At 40.0% G+C, this 22,988-nt stretch overlaps 1 protein-coding gene across 1 annotated transcript in view; it reads left to right on the top strand.

Annotated features, from left to right (window-relative positions):
* The first annotated feature begins 5,929 nt into the window (after positions 1-5,929).
* The window catches only part of LOC126253206 (SUMO-activating enzyme subunit 2), a 145,111-nt gene continuing 128,052 nt past the window's right edge, over positions 5,930-22,988 (top strand). Inside the window, exon 1 of the mRNA XM_049954383.1 lies at positions 5,930-6,092. Within this exon, the coding sequence (XP_049810340.1) occupies positions 5,949-6,092 (144 nt within the window). The 5' untranslated portion in view covers positions 5,930-5,948. The remainder of the gene's footprint in view (positions 6,093-22,988) is intronic.

Here is a 22,988-nt window from a genome sequence, read left to right as displayed (position 1 = left end):
GGCAATTCATCAAGCCAAGCTGAAGTTTTCTGAGCACAAAAACGTGCAGTAAGAGTTATATGTTCACTGATCAAATATTAAATGCTCTGAATAACCGGACATCACCCATTGATATTTTTTGTGATCTCTCAAAGGCCTTTGATTGTGTAAATCATGGAATTCTTTTAGATAAGCTAAATCATTATGGTTTGAGGGGGGCAGTGCACAAATGGTTTAATTCATACTTAACTGAAAGAATGCAGAAAGTTTAAGTAAGTGGTTCATGTATGCTAGAGCAATAGCTGATTCCTCAAACTGGGGGGTTATCAAGTACAGGGTCCCACAGGGTTCGGTCTGAGGTCCTTTACTGTTCTTGATATACATTAATGACTTACCATTCCACATTGATGAAGATGCAAAGTTAGTTCTTTTTGCTGATGATGCAAGTATAGTAATAACATCCAAAAACCAAGAACTAAGTGATGTAATTGTAAATGATGTTTTTCACAAAATTATTAAGTGGTTCTCAGCAAACAGACTCTCTTTAAATTTTTATAAAACACAGTATATACAGTTCCGTACAGTAAATGGCACAACTCCAGTAATAATAGTTCTTTTTGCTGATGATACAAGTATAGTAATAACATCCAAAAACCAAGGACTAAGTTATGTAAATGATGTTTTTCACAAAATTATTAAGTGGTTCTCAGCAAACGGACTCTCTTTAAATTTTGATAAATCACAGTATATACAGTTCCTTACAGTAATAAATATAGACTTTGAACAGAAGTCTGCAGCTAAGGTAGAATTTTCAAAATTTTTAGGTGTGTCCATTGATGAGAGGTTAAACTGGAAGCAACACATTGATGGTCTGCTGAAACGTCTGAGCTCAGCTACGTATGCTATTAGGGTTATTGCAAATTTTGGTGATAAGAATCTCAGTAAATTAGCTTACTATGCCTACTTTCATTCACTGCTTTCATATGGCATCATATTCTGGGGTAATTCATTGTTGAGTAGAAAAGTATTCATTGCTCAATGTGTAATCAGAATAATTTCTGGAGCCCACCCACAGTCGTCCTGCAGACATCTATTTAAGGATCTAGGGATCCTCACAGTAACCTCACAGTATATATATTCACTTATGAAATTTGTTCTTAATAATCCAACCCAGTTCAAAAGTAATAGCAGTGTGCATAGCTATAACACCAGGAGAAAGGATGATCTTCACTATGCATGGTTAAATCTGACTTTGGCACAGAAAGGGGTAAATTATGCTGCCACAAAAGTCTTCAACCAACATTTAAAAATAAATTAAAAGACTTTCTAGATGACAACTCCTTCTACTCATTGGCTGAATTTTTAGATATAAATGAAGGGGGAAAAAAAGAAAAAACTTAAACATTAGTGTCATGCAATATTTTGTGTAATGTAATATCTTGTACAGACATCTTTTATTAACCTGACACGTTCCACATCATTAAGAAGTGTCGTACTCGTGATCTATGGAACAAGTATTAATCTAATCTAATCTAATCTGTGAACTCAAGAACATCCTGCAGAAGCCTGTTTAGGGAACTAGGGATACTAACTAGTGCCTCCCAATATATTTAGTCTTTAATGAATTTTGTCATTAAAAATATATCACTTTTTCAAACCAACAGCTCAATTCATTGAATCAATGCTAGAAATAAGAATAATCTTCACAGGGATTTGAAGTCACTTAGTCTTGTACGAAAAGGTGTGCATTATTCAGGAACACACATTTTCAATAACTTGCCAGCAGCCATAATAAGCTTAACGACCAATGAAATTCAGTTTAAGAGAAGCCTAAAGGATTTATTGGTGGCCATCTCCTTCTACTCCATTGATGAATTTCTCAGTAGAACCAACTGATTTGTATATATATATATATATATATATATATATATATATATATATATATATATATATATATATATATATATATATATATATCTGGGGGCGGTTAGTAGACCCGCAACCGAGCGCCTCCCCAGGTGGCGGATAGGGGAATGCCTCCTAGATATAGGTGGTACCGAGGAAATGAAATACTCGGGGCGGACCAAAACTACTAGTAGCGTCTGTTCCCACAGTGGGCGGCTACAAAAGGCGTCTGCTCCACATGTCAGTGGCGGCCTCAACCAACCTCCTGATCTGGAAAGTCAGGTTGTAGTCGGCAGCATGCCATACATCCAACTACTAAACATCATGATGGTACAACGAGAAAAATCTCACTACCCCGGGCCCCAGTCAATAGACTGGGATCGTCGTGAGCATCGGATTCCGGGGGCTCACGGACATCATGAGAAGAATCGGAGCTTCTCAAACTCCCTCAAGACCAAACGCAAACACTACATCGGCACACTCAACGTGAACACACTGATGAAGACAGGAAAGATGAAACAACTGACAGACACTCTCGAAAAATTTCAAATCAAAATATGTGCACTGCAAGAAACACGATTCACAGACGAAGACCATTTCAACATGGAGAATTTCAGAATATACAAAGGAAAACCATCGAGACAACTGAAAAACCTAAGGCTTTTTGGCACAGGATTTGCAGTACACAGGTCCATCACGGACAGCATAATCGACTTTTCGTCACCAAACGAAAGAATCAGCACCATCACAGTGAAATCAGCCAATAAATCCTACACAATAATCAACGCACATGCACCGACTAATGACTACAACAGGAAAAATCCGGACGAAATTGATGACTTCTGGACGACAATGGAAGAAACTATCAGAAAAATTCCTGCACATAGAGTCAAAATAATACTGGGAGACTTCAACGCCAAACTCGGAAAAGAAAAGATGTACAGACATATCACAGGAAAACATACTCCACACAAGGACACCAACAAAAACGGAAAACATCTGATAGACTTTTGCAAAAGCCACGACCTCGCCATTATGTCAACAAAATTCAAGAAACCAACACGAAAACTTACCACATGGAAATTCCCCAGCGGAAAGCAAGAACTACAAATCGACCACGTAATAGTGCAGAAAGACTCACAAAAAGAAATTTTGAACATAGACACCCGTAAAGGCTACTTCGACTCAGACCACCACCTACTACAGATCAGGATTCGTCTTTTGCCCAAGAAAAAGCTCCAGAAGAACAAAATTGTTAGACCAGATCCAGAATACGTTACTTTAAACCAGACACAAATATTACACAAAATTAAAATGGAGAAAACGACAGACTGGACACAACTTTCACGAAGAATCCGAGAGGCCATGCAACTAGCACAAGCACCACGAACACGGAAACACCGTTGGTGGAACCACACATGTGACCAAGCTATTGACCAACGAATCAGTGCATGGAAAAAATTTAGTTGCCATAAATCCCAAGAGAATTGGATGAACTTCTTGAAAACACAGAAGCAGTCAAGCAAAATCATTCGCAGTGAAAAACGACAGTATGACAAACGGCGACTGACACAGATCGAATCGGACTTCATGAAGAACAATACAAGAAACTTCTACAGAACGTTCAGAGAAAATATGACTGGATATCAACCACCCAACTTGTGCTTCAGAAGACCGGATGGAACCCTAGAAACCAATACCAAAAACAATTGTGACATTCTGGCAAAGTACTTTGAAAAACTGCTCAACACGGACCCCCCCATGGAAGAAATGATGACAGAAACGAGCACATACAATCCAGATAGTGAACCTCCAACTCTAGAAGAAGTTAAAGAAATAATAAAGTCACTCAAGAATCGTAGAGCACCAGGAGAAGATGGCATCATCGCGGAAATCTGGAAGTTACAAGACCCAGAACTCACCAAAGACATCCACAGGATCTTGGAAGACATCTGGAAGACCATGAAAATTCCTGACGACTGGAAAACTGCCCTGATACACCCACTACACAAAAAAGGTGACAAGACTAACCCGAACAACTACAGAGGAATATCCCTATTACCGGTCACATACAAGATCCTCTCTAAAGCTTTACTGAACAGACTAGAATGCCAAACCGACCACTTGATTGGGGAATACCAAGCAGGCTTCCGTAAAGGGCGGTCTTGTGCGGAACAAATTTGGAACCTGAAAATGATTTTACAACACAAACAGAACCTGATCATTACCTTTGTTGACTTCAAAAAGGCGTACGACTCTATCGACCGGAAAACTCTCTTCAAAATTCTAGCAGAATACAAAGTAGACAACAAAACACGGGCTATCATAGAGCAAACTTTAACCAACACGACCTCCAAAGTAAAGTTCTGTGGGGAACTATCAGAGCCCTTTGAAATTCGCACAGGTGTCCGACAAGGCGATGGCCTCTCACCTCTCCTTTTCAATCTGGTGTTAGATAAGGCCATAAAAGAATGGGAAACATCACAACAGGGGATAACCTTAGGAAACCTACAGATTAAATGCCTGGCTTTTGCAGACGATTTGGCGATTGTCACGAAAGGTATAAAGGAAACAAAAGACGCTATTGAAAAACTGCACGAAATCGCTGCCAAAACTGGACTACAGATCTCTTACGAAAAGACACAGTTTATGAGCACAAAGAAACTCTCATCTCTGAACACAAAGTATGGCACGATTTACAAAACGGCAAACTTCAAATACCTCGGTGAAACACTACAAATGAGTGGACATAACAGAGACTCAAACGAAGAAAGAAAGACTAAACTGGACAAGGCATACAAAGTAGTGTGGAATCATTACAACAAGAAGTCTATCTCACAAAAAGCCAAATTACGCCATTACGACACGATGGTGCTCCCCGAGGCACTATATGCAGCAGAGACCACACTAATCCTAGGGCATACACGTATCAGACAATTAGAAAAAGTAGAACGGAAAATACTTAGGAAAATATTTGGCGCAACTAACAACAATGGAATATGGATCAAGAAACCTACAAAGGAACTGTACAAACATACGGAGACAATCACAGAAAAGATTAGAAAACGCAGACTACAATTCTATGGACACCTATACAGAATGCCATCACACAGGCTGACCAAACAGATCTTTGACCGGGTAACCACTAGGAACAACAAATGGGTGGCAGAGGTAGAAAACGACCTGAACCAGCTCAACATAACAGCAGACACAATAAACGACAGAATAAAGTTCAGAAACATCATTAAGAAAAGTAAACTACATGAGATACAATGCGACAAACGAACAGGCATAAAATGGACCGAAGAACGCAAGCAAGATCACAGCCAGAAGATGAAAGAAATATGGGCAACCAAAAAGGCAATCAAGATGAAGCCGAAGACACAAAGCCGACAAGAAGCATGGACAGAGGACCGGAAACAGAAACACAGCGAGCGAATGAGGGAAGTTTGGGCAGCAAGGAAGGCAGCAAAAGGAACTGGCCATGTAGTTTAGTCCAAATGCGCTCTTTAAGGGCAAAACACCAATAATATATATATACATATATATATATATATATATATATATATATATATATATATATGTGTGTGTGTGTGTGTGTGTGTGTGTAAGTACAATATAACTTCTGCACCATTTCAGTGCAGTAATGTGTTCATTGTAAATAAGTATTATAGTAGTTGTATTACACGTTTATTACCTTTTATTTTAAATTCAGTGCATTAGTATTTGTAAAATGATTCTTTCATATAGTGTTCATTAAAAAATGACAATCATTCCACTTGGGACCTGTGGAATGGTACATTAGCTTATTTGTTTGAGTTGTAAAAATTTGTCTTGTATTGTTGTTTTTCTGACATGTTCTAGATCCTGCAGGGCCTCCTCACTACGGATCAATTGGTATGAAAGTAAATCTAATCTAATGACATAACGGTTATATTACGTCTCGATTTCACGGGACTTTCCCAGGATCAGTGGAAATCGACCCTTACACGATCTCCTGTTCACAATACTTCACTTTAGATATCTTTGATTAAAAGTGTTTGGCTTGTACCAAACGTGCGGTCATGGCGGCATTTACTAGCGGTGTGTTTGATGTAGAGTTAAGTTCTGCATTAAAAACAGCGAAGGTTTTAGTTGTTGGGGCTGGTGGAATAGGCTCAGAAATCCTCAAAAACATTGTTCTTACAGGATTCAAGGATATCGAAATCGTAAGTATTGCTGTAACAACTGTAGTAGGTTTGTTATATTCTAGGTGCCTTTTCAAACTTAACGTTGTTATGGAAAGTGAGTTAAGTACTTATTGTTGAAAAAAAGGTGAGGAACGTAGAGGTTATGCTTAATCGTTTTGTTACTACTATAGTTGCTTGTAGTAAATAACTTTATTTAAGCCACAACACACAAGAAGAAAATTGCGTATCGTAAACAATACACCAAAATGACGCTTAGGCAACAACTGAGACAAATAAATACACACTAGCTATGCGACATTATGCTACACTTCACTTCAAAGAATAAATTGTTGACGTGTGTTGGTCACAGCACTCAAGAGTTGTTTTCTTACACTTTGCCATTTCTTGGAGTAAGCAGATGGCTCACAGTTGTAATTATTTTGACACATAAGAACTTAAATCATCACTATATTGACAGTGTTTTATGCCTCCAGATGTCTGGCTGCTGCTTTATTTATGTAAAGCTTTGAGCATTTGCTGTTGTACTGTGATAAGATGAGACATAAGCTCATATTGTTGCGGTGAAACATATTTAATTGCTGTTTTCTCAGTGAATACTTAAAAGTCAGCTGTTGACGCAACCCTGTTTGTTTCTGTCAGACCTTACGATTGCTACGTAGATAGTAAGGTACGGCATTCGACAAGTTTTTAATTTTTACCATCGTGACTTGTGACATAACTCTTTCCACGAGTTACTTCAGTGTGTTTGGCATTGTAATGCAGGTTGGCCATTAGGAACAACTTCTCTTTTCCATACTGATCAAATCTGGTTGTGAGGATTTCTTCCACTATGTAGCTTTGAGTTGGTTACCTACAGACAGAAATATTACATTCTGTGTTAGTGACAACTACAGAGGGCTACTACTGAGCAGTGTTGGGTTTTCACAAATATCCTGGGCTGCGCTTGGGCAGTGAGTTTTCCCCTAAGTATTCAATATAATTTCCAATAATGTGCTGAACTATTTTTGAAAAAAACCCATGTTCTTGAGGGAGGATATCAATTTCCAACCAACTAAGTGTGCTGGATTAGCTAGTCCACACTTGAATTGGTCGCAAAAGCCAAACATTAAGTAGTAGCGGAACAAAGATTGCTCTAGTTTCCAATAGGAAAATAGATTCAAAGTGATAGAATTTGTTGGAGACAGAGTTATCTAAAGGGAGATTTGTGGTATAGGTGTTTCTGATGAAAGCTTTTCATTCCTACAGCTGTTTTTTCAGTGGTTGTTATTTCCTGTGGCATTCCCGCCATTCGTATTTTTCATAATTGAAGCTTAGAATCTGTATCAGTAAATATTACACTTAAAAATTCTAATCAGAAATTTCTCTTGTTATTTGATTCACCATTTCTGGAGTTACCTTGTTACATATTTAGAAGAGTGTAGGCCTATAAAAATTAAATGTGTAGCAAATATTATCAATTGGACTTTCAGCTACATTACTGTTCAGTCATCATCACAATGTAGATTTCAGGGAGTAGGGAATGTCTTCTACTGTCAAGTGAAAGGAAAATGCTGACAATCTGGGTTCAACAAGAGCATTATGGCAATTTAAGGAACACTAACAATAAGCACAATCTTTGATTCTTAAGACCAGTTTAGAAGGCAGTTGAAGCCTGGGCTTCAAAGTGCAGCAGCTAAATTGCAGGCCTTTAAAATCTTCAACCTTCTCAAGACAGCCAGTAAATTTAATGAATATTACCAGTGTAAAACTACCAGACTTGTAAAATTACCGCAGGAAGTAATTTTTTGTATCTCCACAAAGAAACATGGTAGTGTCGTGTTTTGTCCAATCTCAAGACTGATTTGATGAAGCACTCTGCGCTAGTCTATTTTGCTGAAGCTGTATCATGTCTGCAACCTACATCAATTTGCACTTTCTTAGTGCTCTCAGATGTTAGTTGAACGTTACTTGATGCCTTATAGTGTGCCCTCGATTTCCCCCCCCCCCCCCCCAGTACCTTCTCGTTAGTTGTCTGCTCTACCCATCTAATCTTAAACATTCGTATGTTGCACCGTATTTCAAAAGCATCTACTCTCTTCTTGTTTGCGCTGTTTGTCATTGTCGCTCTTCCATACAAGCCTACTCACCAAAAAAATACTTTCAGGAAAAAAATCCTTATATTTAAATGTATACTTAATATAAAAATATTTCTTGTTCCCTATGATGTCTATATGTGGATCAAATTTGATTAACATTGGGGCAATTCCGTAGTTACGGGTGTTACATGTACACACCTTAAAATCAGGAAAAATAATGTAAGGAAAAATATTTATTGGATTTAATATTGAAAACTTTTAAGGCTTACATTATATTTCATGTTATAAATGTTGATACTGGAATTGTTTTATTGTTCTCCTGGTTATTAATCAAAAAAGTAGTGTTACGGGTGTTACCAAAAGTAGACCTGGCCCCTTTTATGAGTTAGGGAATTCTCTAATTTCTGCAAACTTGATGAAGCTTTTATTCTTGTAAAACAACTGTTAAGAGGTATTGCACGGGTGTTACATTAAATGTTATGGGTGTTAGATAGATGCATCAGATTTCATTCTTAAAGGAATAAATCTACCTCTTACAATTGCATAAAAAGAAAAGAATTATTATAGTTTATTTGGAATAAAAGTATGTACTTAAGAAAACATATTTGAAGGATAAAGCTATTTATCACACAAAAAATTTTGTTACAGTTTTAAAGCACAACTAGGCCAAGATATCGTTACTTTACCTCATTTTGTAGGCCTAACAAATTTATGACAAAAAGTTTTCTTATTATTGATAGGTTTAAAAATTGGCAGATTCCCAAGTAACAGTATTGAATTTTGGATAGGGTTGGCTTCTTTTTGTCACTTGGAATGTCAACCAAGATAAATAACCCAAATTTTAAATCAGACTTTTCAATTTTATTAGTTAGGCTTAACTCACAAGCACTTCCAATATTGTCTTGTGATTTAGATAGTGAAACAGTCTCCTGATCAGAATCATCAGAACTGCACACTTCATAGAAGTTTATGCATCTTTTTGCATGTAATGTTTTAACTTTGGCCTCCTCAGTAATAAATACTGACACCCTTGTCATTAATGACACTGCTGTTTTTGAAACCAGCAAATCAGTTGTGTTATAAGGCCACAAGTGATGGCAGCCCTGAATTTGAGGAATCCCTTGTAAAATTTTTCACCTTTCAACCAAAATAGGACTGTTATGCTCCACTGTTATGTTATCAACCCATAATACCTTAATTTTAGAAAAATTCTTCAGAGTGTAGTCATAACAGTCAGTTGTGTTGTTAATAATAATTTTCCTAGATCTAACAGCTGTACACATGCTCCTCTTCAGTGCACCTCCAATGCCATCCATGGCTCCTTTACCATGTGAACTGGCAAAAAATTCCACTCACTGTCAGTCCAAAGTCTTTCTCAAAATAACATAGATTGGACAGAGTATATTCGTTTTTGAACTGCCCAGCACAGTAAATTGTTAAACATAGGCTTTTATGAATGACTAGAATTTGCCTCAATAAGCAGTTTACTGGGCCTATATAAAATTTAAAACTGAGGTTAGAAATATTGTTGTTCTTGGAAAAGTTAGAATGGAAAACATAAACTATATGTAATCTAAAGAATTTTGGGCTTAATTAACATTTTAGGAGAACGTCAGTTGAGTCAGGTTAATGCTCTAATTAACTTTTATAATGTAGGTGTAGTGCTTAAAGAAATGTATGCAGAGGAATAAGAATTTTAGTTTTCATGCTTAAAACTGTTTTCATGTGTAATAAACATAGTTAAAAAAACTTTTTTCATTCATAATAATACCCTTTGGTTGTAATTTAAATGTAGGGCCTAGACCTACTAAAGATGAAGGTGGCATTAAACCTTTCAATTCAAGTTACGGGTGTTACACATGTGTTAAGTAACACCCGAAACAAAAATTAGTAACACCCGTAACAGCTCTAAGAGTGTTAAATAAGATTTCAAAATGCCATGTAATGGTATGATATTGTAAAACATGTGCATAACCTCACTTTTACAGAAAGGTATTGTACAGAACAAATTTACTAGATTACAAATTAAACTTTGTATCTTTTTTGTTACGGGTGTTACAAGCTGCATATATATTATAAAACTAACAAAATAAAGAAATGCAATTAGCTTACTTCAACAAAACAAATTATTATGAGCTATAACAATGTTGACTTCAATATTCTTTGCAACAATAGAACAATCAGCCATAGATAACACAACTAATACTCATCTGGAAATAGCATAAAACATACCTCTCTGTGGTGCCATACAGTAGTGCACTTTAAAACGCTTAGTGAAGGTAGAAATTTAATTTTTTCATGTTCATGATTATTTTGAAATGAACAAACATACTTTTAACTTGGCATTTTTAAGGTTATATTTGTAATATTGTCATTTTAATTTTTTTGTCACAGTCTCTTTAACATGGAATGACCCATTGGTTGCCTAGATGAAAAGATATGCATCTGCAAAGTTGGCCAAAATTTTCTTCTTGCAAATTTTAGGTATTTTTGGGGCGCAATATCTCAACTCTGTGTCTTGTTCAGTCCCCCTCTCCTTTTTTTTTTTTTTTTTCCCCCCACGGCTGGAAAGAACACGCCTTAAGCTTTCAAAGTTGCATAGTTTAATTTCTGGATCTTTCATATTGATGAATAAGAATACATATCAAAAGTAGGGAAAATAGATTATTGATAAATACAAAAAATTAATACAATTTGAAGCTGTTAAGTAACAAAAAATTGTAATTGTACTGTCTTTTAATAGTATAAGATTTGTCTGAGGTTTAGGGAATGTAACTATGCTAACAAGAAGTGTTTTACACCATGGATTCCTTCCAGGAAGAATAGGAGGAGGACCTCCATGCAGCGGTAGTCTTCTTGATATTGCGGAGTTTGCTCTCCAAGTCAGCAGAGGTCTTATTTGCACCCATAGATCTGCACCTGGGTTGGTCACAGCGAAAGTGGGGCGAGTAATCACTCCTCTAGCCAAATGATGAGACAGTTCAGTTTCTGATATAGCCTCTTGAATGTAAAGTGTAGGATATAAATATAATAAAACTTCAGAATATGTTCATAAGATTATAAAATCTAGAAGATCATAATGGAATGTTATGTTGCTTTAGAATGTTTTAACCCTACAATGCATGGTGATGCATATATGAATTGTCACTCATTTCCATCGGCATTATAAAGCAGCAATAGTTTTTTTTAAGGCTCTATCCTCACAGTGCTGGTACATTTCTGAATCACCACTTTCAGTTTTTGCTTTCAATATTGCCAGTTTTCATAATGTCAGTCTTCTTTGCGGTGTAATCTTTGGTGTTGACATTGTACAATCTTCGTGTTGAGTACTGAGTGTTTGAATAATCAATAATCACTGTTGTAGCTGAAGGTAAGCACTAAAGCAATATGTTTTGATACACTGATTTGTGTGTTATATATACAAACAATCCCGAATCTTCTATGCTTCAAACCAGGATATTCATGAGCTTTCAAAATTGCTTGTTATGAGTTAATAAACTATTGTATAAAATGAACCAAGAGACCTTGCACCCTGCTACTTTGGTGGATCAGACGGAGTTGATTGTCGTAAGTCAACACCTTTCTATTATGGGAAAAGTCAAATACAATCAGTTGGGGGAAATGTTACCAGTGGACAAGGAGCTTCTATGATGTGGGTCTGGGCTTCATTTTACTGAAGGTGTCCAAATTTGTCCGTAACATAATAATGCCTTGTTGATGACAAAATTTCAGTTCCTGCAGAAGACTTGTTGCAGCCTGTTTGTAGTGAAGAAGGCTTTAACATCAGTAACCATTGCAATGTCTGACAAGTTGAAGTTACTGATTAATGAAGTTTTCAAACCTGGTTGGAAAGTTTGTACCAAATGTAGACATGAAGTGACCCAAAAAGAATAATCCGACCAGGATAAGCAAGAATCACCATCCACTGAAGACAAGGATGATTTTGATTCTTGCTTTACTGCTAATACTTCATTATCATCAGTTGGAGAGTGGCCATTATAGCTTCAAGGGATCATCAAAGGGGATTCAATGGGATACATGAACCACAAAGTTCTGAAAGCCCAAGGCAGCATTACTGAGGTAATTGCCACAACTGCTGTCGTGAGCCAAGTAGATATTGCTCAAATGCAAATGGAAGAGTGCCAAAAATATACAGACATGGACATCTTAATTGAAGAACTAAAGATTAAGCGTCAGACTTAAGGCAATTACAGTGAAGTTCAGATTTTGACCCTGGCCCCAAATAGCTCAACTATTGAAAAAAGTCTGAAGAATTTGCTGTTTCAACTAAAATGGTGAAGAAGGCTAGGAAACTAAAGATGGAAGATGGGATATTTGCAACATCTACAAACTGTAAAGGGAAAAAACCTCAATGTTGAAGTAAAACAAAATGTCCTCACCTTTCTGAAGATGAGTTTTCTCATTTATGTCCTTGCAAAAATGATTGTGTTGCAGTAGGAATAAATGGGGGAAAGATTCACAGATTTGCCTGCTCCTTTATAACCTGAAAGAAATGTTCATTGCTTATTGTAAGCAATATGGAAATCAACTGAGATTCTCTGAATTTTGTGAGCTCAGGCTGAAATGGTGTACTGTAGTTTGTTTTTCTGGGTCACACTCAATATGTGTATGTGCAATTCATCAAAATGTCAAATAAATGTTGGCGTCAGCTTCATCCATCCAAGATGGCTACAAGAATTTGATGAAAAAACTGCATGCAGTTTGGACTCAAAAGATCGTATGCTGCAATGTTGTGAGGAATGACCAGGAAAAATGCAACTAGAGGCTTTTCTTGAAGACGCTTCTAAAGACGATGATTCTGAAGAAACAATGGAATACAAGCAATGGTCCACACTGACAGTGAAATGTCCGAGAACTGTTGAAGATTTCATGGAGGCACTGATTTTGAAAATTACCGGTTTAAGACACCATCACTTGTGTCGAAACACTGAAGTTTATACCTTGAGTAACTAAAAAGAAATCTTACAGAAAATTAATTATATTGATGTAGTTTGCTGAGAATTATTCATTTGTTGTTCAAGACACTGTGCAAGGATTTCATTGAGAGAATAGTCAGGCTATGTTACATCCTTTGTAGTCCATTTTGGTGGCAAAGAGTGTCAGAGTATTAGCATTTGTACGATCAGAAACTGTCTCCATCATGATACCATTGCTGTTCATACCTTTCAGATAAAGTTAATAGCACATTTAAAGACAAAGATTGAAAATGTTAAGAACATTTATTACTTTAGTGATAGTTCAGCTGCTCAGTATAATAATTTCAAAAATTTCATCAATTTATGTTTGCATGAAAATGGTTTTGGCATTACAGCCGAATGGAATTTTTTTGGAACAAGCCATGGTAAATTGCCTTGTGATGGCATTGTAGGAACAGTAAAAAAGACTAGCAGCCCGTGCTAAATTAATTGTAATCAGCACAGACCAAGCAGAGTTTCCTGTGATGATACAGCATTCAAGTTCATGCCTGCGAAGTAGTTGAAGAAATTTCAGCAATCTCAGTTGCAAGTTTACCACAAGAACAGTATATTGCATGTATGTATGACTATTTTTGGTGGGTTGGAAGTGTGTGTGAAGTTTCGCATGAACAAGATGTCCTCATCAGCTTGATGCACCCACAAGGTTCTGCCCGTTCCCTCCACTTTCCAACTCCTCTAAAGACACCTACTGGATTCCTGAGCAACATATTTTCATGATTTTAGAAGCACCTTGATCATCATCATTAGGAAGATAATACAGTAATCCACAATCTGCCCTTGACAAAATTGTAGAACTGTTAAATCAAAAATGGAACTGACTCTTTAGTATTTTTGTTTCCCAAATTTGCTGTATTGTGTGTTATATTTGTTTTATGGTACGTGTTAAATTAATGTTTGAAACTGATTTATCTGCTGGAGTAAAAAATTAATTATGGGGCTTGATGAGCAAAATATTTCACTTTTCCATCTTGTCAAAGTGCTAAAATAATAACTTTTGAAACATATTCTTACTCGTCAATATGAAAGATCCAGAAATTAAACTATATAGCTTTGAAAGCTTAAAGCATGTTTTTTCCAGCTGTGGCAAGAAAAAAGGATTGTACAAGACACAGTTGAGATATTGCCCCCCCCCCCCCCCCCCAAAAAAAAAAAAAAAATTGCACATAGAAAATGTTGGCCAACTTTGCAGATGCATATCTTTTCATATAGGCATCCAATGTCAATTAAATTTGATCCTTATATAGACATCATGGGTAGGAATAACTCTATGAAGTTTTGATGCGATTGGTTCATATGAAAAGTACCAGTGCCCGATCAAACTTTGGCACTCAGAATAGTCTGACAAATTTTTCAGCCACTTTAGAGTCTTGTATCTATATTTAGATATGGCTAAATCCCTAATTTTTGCCATGGTGTGATTCAGCATAAAAAGGTGTCTATATATATTAAAGCAAATGACCAAATTTTTCTAGAACTTCTGAAAAAGCCGAGCAAACATGGTACATTTGCACTTTCATATGTGGTGCGAAGATGAGTAGCCTCTCTTTAAAAGGCCCTAAAAATTCAACCACTGAAGATACTGGACTGAAATTTGATATACAATCATCCAAGACCATATACAACCTTCACACCAAATTTTATTAGATTTGAAGATGGTAGAGTGGGGACTCCTGGTCCCTTTGAGGTGGAATGACCCAAGTTTTAGCATTAGCCAAGGGGAAGAGGAGGTTATGTCTCTCCAGTTCTGTCCCTGAGGGATGCCACTTCTTGCTCTTCTTGTTTTTTCCCCCATCAGTCTTCTGACTGGTTTGATGCAGCTCGCCACGGATTCCTCTCCTGTGCTAACCTCTTCATCTCGGAGTAGCACTTGCAAACTATGTCCTCAATTATTTGCTGGATGAATTCCAATATCTCTCTTCCTCTACAGTTTTTGCCCTCTACAGCTCCCTCTAGTACCACAGAAGTCATTCCCTCATATCTTAACAGGTGTCCTATCATCTTGTCCCTTCTCCTTATCAATGTTTTCCCCATATTCCTTTCCTCTCCGATTCTGCGTAAAACCTTCTCATTCCTTACCTTATCAGTCCACCTAATTTTCAACATTCGCCTGTAGCACCACATCTCAAATGCTTCGATTCTCTTCTGTTCCGGTTTTCCCACAGTCCATGTTTCACTACCATACAATGCTGTACTCCAGACATACATTCTCAGAAATTTCTTCCTCAAATTAAGGTCGATATTTAATATTACTAGACTTCTCTTGGCCAGGAATGCCTTTTTTGCCAGTCAGCAGCACGCGGTCGCGTTCTTGCTTCCCGAGCACGGGGTCCCACGTTCGATTCCCAGCGGGGTCAGGGATTTTCACCTGTCTCGAGATGACTGGATGTTTGTGTGTCCTCATCATTTCATCATCATTCATGAACATGTCGAGTTTGGACTGAGCAAAGGTTGGGAATTTGTACGGGCACTGATAACTGCGCGGTTGAGTGCACCACAAACCAAACATCACCACCATTTTTGCCATAGCTAGTCTGCTTTTGTTGTCCCCCTTGTTCTGTCCTTCATTGGTTATTTTACTGCCTAGGTAGCAGAATTTCTTAACTTCATCTACATCGTGACCATCAATCCTGATGTTAAGTTTCTCACTGTTCTCATTTCTGCTACTTCTCATTACCTTCGTCTTTCTTCAATTTACTCTCAATCCATACTGTGTACTCGTTAGACTGTTCATTCCATTCAGCAGATCATGTAATTCTTCTTCACTTTCACTCAGGATAGCAAAACTCTCCTAAAATTCAACATATCTAAAGATTTGAATCATTCTTCCATTCCTCGTGTCATTCTTCCTTTACTGTAGACTCTCCGTGATGACAGTAAAAGTTTTGGAATGATCCAATCCCAGACAGATTTAGAAAAGTGGTGTTGGCATTAGCAAAAGTTGAGGGAAATGGTAGGTGGTGTAGTGTGTCCAACTTGTTTTGCCCTGACGAGCAAAACTCCTTTCTTACTGTAGTCAGGTAGATGAGTAATTGATACTAACAGCTAAGTAGCATCATTTACTGGCTAGCAACTGCAAGAAGCCAGCCAGTGACAAGGTTTGCTTGAGCAGGTGGCACAAGCCGTGTAGCAGCACTACAAAACAGATGCACATGTGTGTTAGATTTAACAGTGAGTTTCTTGTATGTAACTGGTGGTGTCTTTGTTTAGCTGAAATCTAGTTCATATAATATTTTATTTTTGGGGTTTATTCACTTCTGTTTCCTCTCTGAACTATTTCCAAATATAGGTAACTGGATACATTTAAAAAATCTACTCACCAAGCAGCAGCAGCAGCAGCAGAAGACACATGTAGAAAGGTATTAAAGTTTGCGAGCTTTTGGAACCAGTGATTCCTTCTTCTGGCAGAAGGGTTGAAGGGGAAGGAAGAGGGGTTGAGGAAAAGGACTGTTGAGGTTTAGAAAAAGGGGTAGGGTTTGGAAAAGTTGCCCAGGCGGTAGGCTTACTGGACAGGAGGAGAAGGAAAGACTGATTGTTGGGGACTGCACTGGACAAGATTTTAAAACCTAAGAGCTTAAAGGTGGAAGATGGGTAATAAGCAAGAAAAGGATTACTGCTAAAACATCGTGCAAAAAGATGATAAGAACAGAAAGCTAAGTGCATTGTATGTGACATAAGAGGTGGGAGGCGGGCAGCGAAAAATAGACAGGTCAGAGAATGAAAGATTTAGAAAACTAAAAGGGAGTGAAGAAAGGAATAGTTACTGTGAAGACATGCAGAGATCGAAGAAATTAACGTATATAAGGCCCAGATGGGTGGTGAAAATCAAGGACGTGTTGTAGTGTCAGTTCCCATCTACAGAGTACTGAGGAACTAGTGTCTGGGGGAAAAATCCAGATGGCACGTCTTGAAACAGGCACCAAGGTCATGACTATCATGTTGTAGAGCATGCTGTGCAACAGGATATTGTGTGTTGTCAGTATACACCCTCTGCCTGTGTCCATTTGTCCTAACCAATAATTTAGTGGTACCCATGCTAATGTAAAAGGCCAAACAGTGTTTACAGCACTTGATCCACACACCACTACCTCGAAATCATCCCTTGCAAGCCTTATGAGAATTCCACACATCCAGCATTGCTTCACAACCCTTCCTCAGACCTCTACAACATGACCTTAACATGTCCTCTCTAGAACTTCAGGCTCTTCTCTCCCCAAAAGCTAAGGACTCCATCATCATCCTTCCAGCGGGCAAGGGTTGTACCACTGTGGTACTTACTGACAAGAGTATGTAAGACAAGTTCTACGCCAGCTGTCTGATTCCTCTACAAACAGTGCCCCCAAGGCCTCAGCATTTGATTGTTGGGTATGGGCTTGGCGACTCCAGGTTCCTAAGCTGGGGACTGGTAAGCGCCACCAGTCTGCTGTTACTGTAAGCTCCGTGCATGCTTCAGCGACCACTGTGAGGTGCAGAAGTGGAATGTTGTGTGTTTCAGGGAATGGGGGCCTTGGCCTCGCTGCCTAGACTGTGAGAAAGTACACACATATGTATAAAAACCCCTTCACCTCAAAGTTCACCATGTGCTGATGAGATGGTTGGCCGTTTATGTAAAACAGTCTATAGTGAGCAACCTCTGGGGCTCCTGCTGCCCCCCAAGTTGTATAAGGCTTGCTCAGGCATCAGGGCTCTGCCTGGGTTGACGGTTGTTTCCCTAGCATCTCGTGGGATCCCTAAGGAACGGTCTCATCAAACTACTACTACTACTACTACTACTACTACTACTACTACTACTGTTGTGACAGGTGTACCATCGGGTAGTACCTACACCCACTCATCAAAGAGAGCTCGGTTGGTCAGTCCTCCCGAAAAGAAGTCTCAGACTCTTGTGTGCCATAACATTATCATTGCAATCAAACAAACAGGGGGAACCTTTCAGAAGGTCTCCACTTCCTGTATTCACAAGGCATTGGAAGGTATTGCTGGGTCTTTAAAAAGTATCAAAGGACTACGGAGTGGAACACTTAAAGTTGGAATTGCTAATTCAAACCAAGTATCTAAGCTTTTGGGATGTAAGGCATTAGGTGACCAACCAGTCGAGGCTAAGTTGCATAACACCCTTAACTTCAGTAAGGGCATGGTTACCTGCTTCTATATGACGGAGGTGGACCCCGCGGAGTTACGTGAAGAACGGAAAAAATATGGGCATCACGGAAGTGCAGAACTATGTGAGGATAGTCAGTTGCAAATTGGAAAACTCTGCAACATTTATTCTAATATTTAGTAAGGATTACATGAACATATCCTTGCAGACTATATCTGTCATAAGGTTTGCCCGTTTGTTCCTAACCAAATGGGATGCTTCAAATGTCAAAGATTTGGCCATACCACTATGGAATGTAATGGGAGGACTACGTGTGACAATTGTGGAGGCTAAGCTCACGAATCGGGCTATTTTTGTACTCTTCCTCTGAAACGTGTAAACTATTTCCTTTGCATAAGCCCTTCAGACACCAATCGTCAAGTGTGATGCTTCAACATAAACTCAGTTCACAGATTCAAGTACAAGCACATGCACTTGTTGGTGTACTTGTGGGAAAATGCTACACTTGAAACAGAAGTCATTCGGAAGCTATTGGCAATGGACTTACCACCTAAGCCCCATACCACTGCCCACCATCAGAAGCCTACTAAACCATCCCTTCAACCCAAGCAACCACCTCCTCCCATAAGTAAAGAAAAACGTCTTTTGAAAAGTACTTCCAAGTCGAAGAAAGTGATAGTTAAACCTTCAGATTGGCGAGCTCTCTTCCTCTCTGATGGGGCATATACTCTGGAAGAAATGGACTTCCAATTGGAGGAACTGGCTAACATTCCCGCTAACCTCCCTGGTAAATACTGCCTCCGAGGGAGAAAGAAGAGAACAACCTTTGCTAAACAGTGGCGTCTGCAGGGACTTCTGTCGTGCAGTGGAATTTTAGTGGATATCTCTCACATTTAGAAGAATTACAACTCGTGGTCCAAGAGAAACTGTCCTGCATCTGCTTACAAGAAACTCACCTTAGTCACAGACACATCTGCGTTACGTGGTTACCACCCCTACAGGAAGGACTACATTACTGGAGGCAGGTCTAAAGGTGGAGTGGCTGTTTTCATTAATGACAAATGCCAGTCCTCTTCTGTCTCTCTTACCATGACCTTATTGGTTGCCATGAAAGTTCTATCACAGTATGTTATTTGTATCTTCCACCTAATGATGCTTCAGATGAAGGCACAATGACGGAACTCCTCAGGGCACTCCCACGTCCATTCCTCCTTATGGGGACTTCAGTCCACACAGTGTGCTGTGGGGCTTGGCTACCACTTGCTTCAGGGATTGGATGATCGCACGACTTTTCCAGTCTAAGAATATCTGCCTTCTGAATGCGTGTCAGGTGACACACTTTTCCTCAGCTGCAGGCTCTTTCTCAGTAACTGGTCTTTGTTTTTGTTCCCCAGCTATTGCAGACTCAGTTCAGTGGGAAGTGGCTACAGATTTACATTCTTGTGACCACTTCCCAGTTGAATCATTCTGCCGACTAGGATGGTGGCTGACAGGAGACCATGAAGATGGATGATACAAAGGCCAAATTGGTTGCAGTACAGTTGACAGGCTATTTTTGAACAAAAGAATTATGCACAGGAGAAGGTGGCCCATATCACTTGTGAGATCCAGTGGGCTGCCGCAGAGTCCATCCCCCAGTTAGTAACCACCTCAGACAACGGCATGTACCTTTGTGGAATGATGACTGTCGATTGGCCATCAGGGCCAGTCAAACAGCTCTGTGGAACTTCAGACACCATCAGACTACAGGAAACCTTCATGCCTTCAGATCTGCGAGAGCACATGCGAGGCAAGTGATAACAGAATGGAAGAGGGCTTTCTGGAAGGAATTCACGACTTCCATTAATCAGACTTCCACAGCGCAAGTTTGGGATTCAAAAAGGCGGATTTCAGGCAACGGCAGTACACATCCTCGTATGGCCTTTACAAGTAATGGGGTGTGGTGGACATGCCAGAAGACATGGCTCACATTTTAGCTGAACACTTTTTTACTTTAACTATGTCATCCAAACAACATCCTGCTTTTCAGATGTTCAGTAGGACTGCGGAGTTGAGGAAGCTCGATTTCTTCTTGCATAATAAGAAAGACTACAACCTTCCATTCTCATTGTGGAAACTGGACTCTGCTTTGTCTGCAGCCAGAGACATTGCTCCAGGACCTGATGAGATCCATTATGCCATGCTTCGTCATCTGCCCTGAAGTGAAAAGACATGTCCTCTCTTGCAATCAGATCTGATTTGATGGACAGTACCCCACAACTTGGAAGGAGGCAATATAATTCCAGTCTGGAAACCAGGCAAATATCATTGTGCCCCTAACAGTTACTGGAGTGTAGCCCTCTCCAATTTTATAGGTAAGGCTCTTGAACGCATGGTCAACTGCCACTTCGTCTGGTTGCTGGAATCCCTAGGTCACCTGTTCCACTCCCAGTGCAGTTTCAGGCACTGCCATTCCACCTTTGACAACTTAATTCTACTGGAGACAGCGAAACTGTAGTCCTTCTTTTGCCGAAACCATTTGGTTTGTGTGTTTTTTGACCTCGGAAAAGCATATGACACTACTTGGAGGTACAACATCATTCACCCACTTCATGAATGGGGACTATGTGGATGCCTGGCACTTCTTATCCAATTCTTTCTCGAGGTCTGGCGTTTCTGATTGAGCGATTCATGTCAGTGATGGCTTGTCTGACTGTTAAGTTCAAGAGAATCGGGTTCCCCAAGGCAGTGTCATCAGTGTCACATTGTTTGCCATCGCTATCGGTGGGATTTCCTCCGCAGTCAGGAGCCCTGTCATATGCTATTTTTTGTGGGTGACTTTGCAATCTTCTACTCTTCCTCTGATATTATGATGATGGCGAGACAACAACTGCTTACCATTAGGAGTTCGGAAACCTGGGCCAGGACCGCTGGTTTCAGTTCTCACCAGAGAAGGCTACATGTGTCAGTTTTAACCGTGCTCGTCGAAGTTTTAATCAACCAGTGCTGACAATGGGGGACAATTTTTATGTTTTCAAAACACTATGCTCTTCTTGGGTTTATAATTAGACTTGAAATTAACTGGGTTTTCACACCTGAACGACCTATGAATAAAAGGCTTCCAGTCGCTGAATATTTTGAAATGGCTTGGTGGAAAAACATGCGGAGCTGACAGGTCCCGCCTCCTGCAGTTTTATAGGACATTTGTTCAATCACATTTAGAGTATAGCAGGTGGTCTACGGATCAGCCTGTACTTCCTACCTCAAGATGTTAGACGCTGTCCACCACGAGGGCATTTGAATATTGACTAGAATCTTTTGGACCAGCCCAGTTCAGAGTCTGTGTGGGAGGCTAGTGAACCACCACTCTGGATTCAGTGACATGTACTTTTGGCTCGACAGGCACTAAAAATCTCAGCGTCACCTCAGTCATTGGCATTTAGTACAGTGGTCCAACCTACATTTGAATGGCTGTTCAGGAATCAGCCCCATGTTATCAGGCACATTTGGGATATGTGCTACTGACTGTCTCAAGGCTCTGCATCTATCAGACATCAAAATTCCCCCTGCGGGTCTGGGGGTTAGAATAGGCCCGAGGTATTCCTGCCTGTCGTAAGAGGCGACTAAAAGGAGTCCCTCCCCCTCAAGGGGGTAGTTAGCGCCTGCATCCGGAGACGGACGGTTCCACGACCTATAATTGCAGCCATTTTGGTTTTTCACTTCTCTGGTATCTTCCTTCCTCTGGTTGGTTCCTTTCTTTGTTCTTCTCCATCTCACTGTCTTACTTACTCTTACCCTTGCCTCCTCCTCCTCCTCCTCCTCCTTGCCTCCTCCTCCTTGCCCCCTCCTCCTTGCCTTCTCTGGTCTCCGCCTCGGCATTTGAGACAGTCTGTCCTTTCTCTCCCTTCTTTTTCCTCTTCTTCCTTCCTCCCTGTACGTGCCTGAAGGCCGACCCACGCGTTTGCACGTGTAGCCGGTGACGGGGTAACGCGTAATTCCCCACCCTGGGTAGACAAGTAAGGCACGCATGTACCCCCTGGTAAAGGCCAGGTCCAGGGAGGGGTGATTGCCTGAGCTGACACCTTCCGACCATGCCGATTGGTCCCTCCGTCCATTTCTCGGGAGGTGTGACCTGAGGTGTAAACATTCACCTAAGGCAGGAGTGCCCTCTGAGAGGGTCCCCACAAGGAAGGAGCGCACCATCAGAGACGCTGGCAATCTTGGGGGATTCCTCCCCAATGGATTTCTCTTCTTCTTCTCTCTCAACTTCTGCCCAAAAACGGAAACTTGACCAGCCACCAGTGACAAAAGTACTACCGCCTGCCCCACAGTTTCTCGTAGTTTCTCGATCGGAGGACGGAAAGGATTTGTCCTCTGTCAACCCTTTCGTTATCCAGAAGGGCGTAGATGCCATAGCCGGATCTGTCAAGTCTTGTACCAGATTGCGTAACGGTACCTTGTTACTAGAAACTGAGAGCGCCTTTCAGGCACAAAAACTGCTTCGGGCCCCACTCCTGTACACGTTCCCTGTCCGGGTGGAGGCTCACCGCACTTTGAATTCGTCTCGGGGTGTGGTATATACTAGATCACTCGACGGATTGACTGACGAGGAGATTGTCTTTCCTCGCTGAGCAGGGCGTGATGGCTGTCCATAGGGTCATGAAAAAGGTCAACAATGACCTTATACCGACCCGGACACTTTCCTTGACCTTTGATAGTGTTCAGCTGCCGTCCCGCATCAAAGCGGGCTACGAGGCTATTTCTG

This window comes from Schistocerca nitens, chromosome 4 (assembly GCF_023898315.1).
Source record: "Schistocerca nitens isolate TAMUIC-IGC-003100 chromosome 4, iqSchNite1.1, whole genome shotgun sequence".
NCBI classification, from domain to species: Eukaryota; Metazoa; Arthropoda; class Insecta; order Orthoptera; family Acrididae; genus Schistocerca; species Schistocerca nitens.
This window is presented reverse-complemented; position numbering and strand designations above follow the sequence as displayed.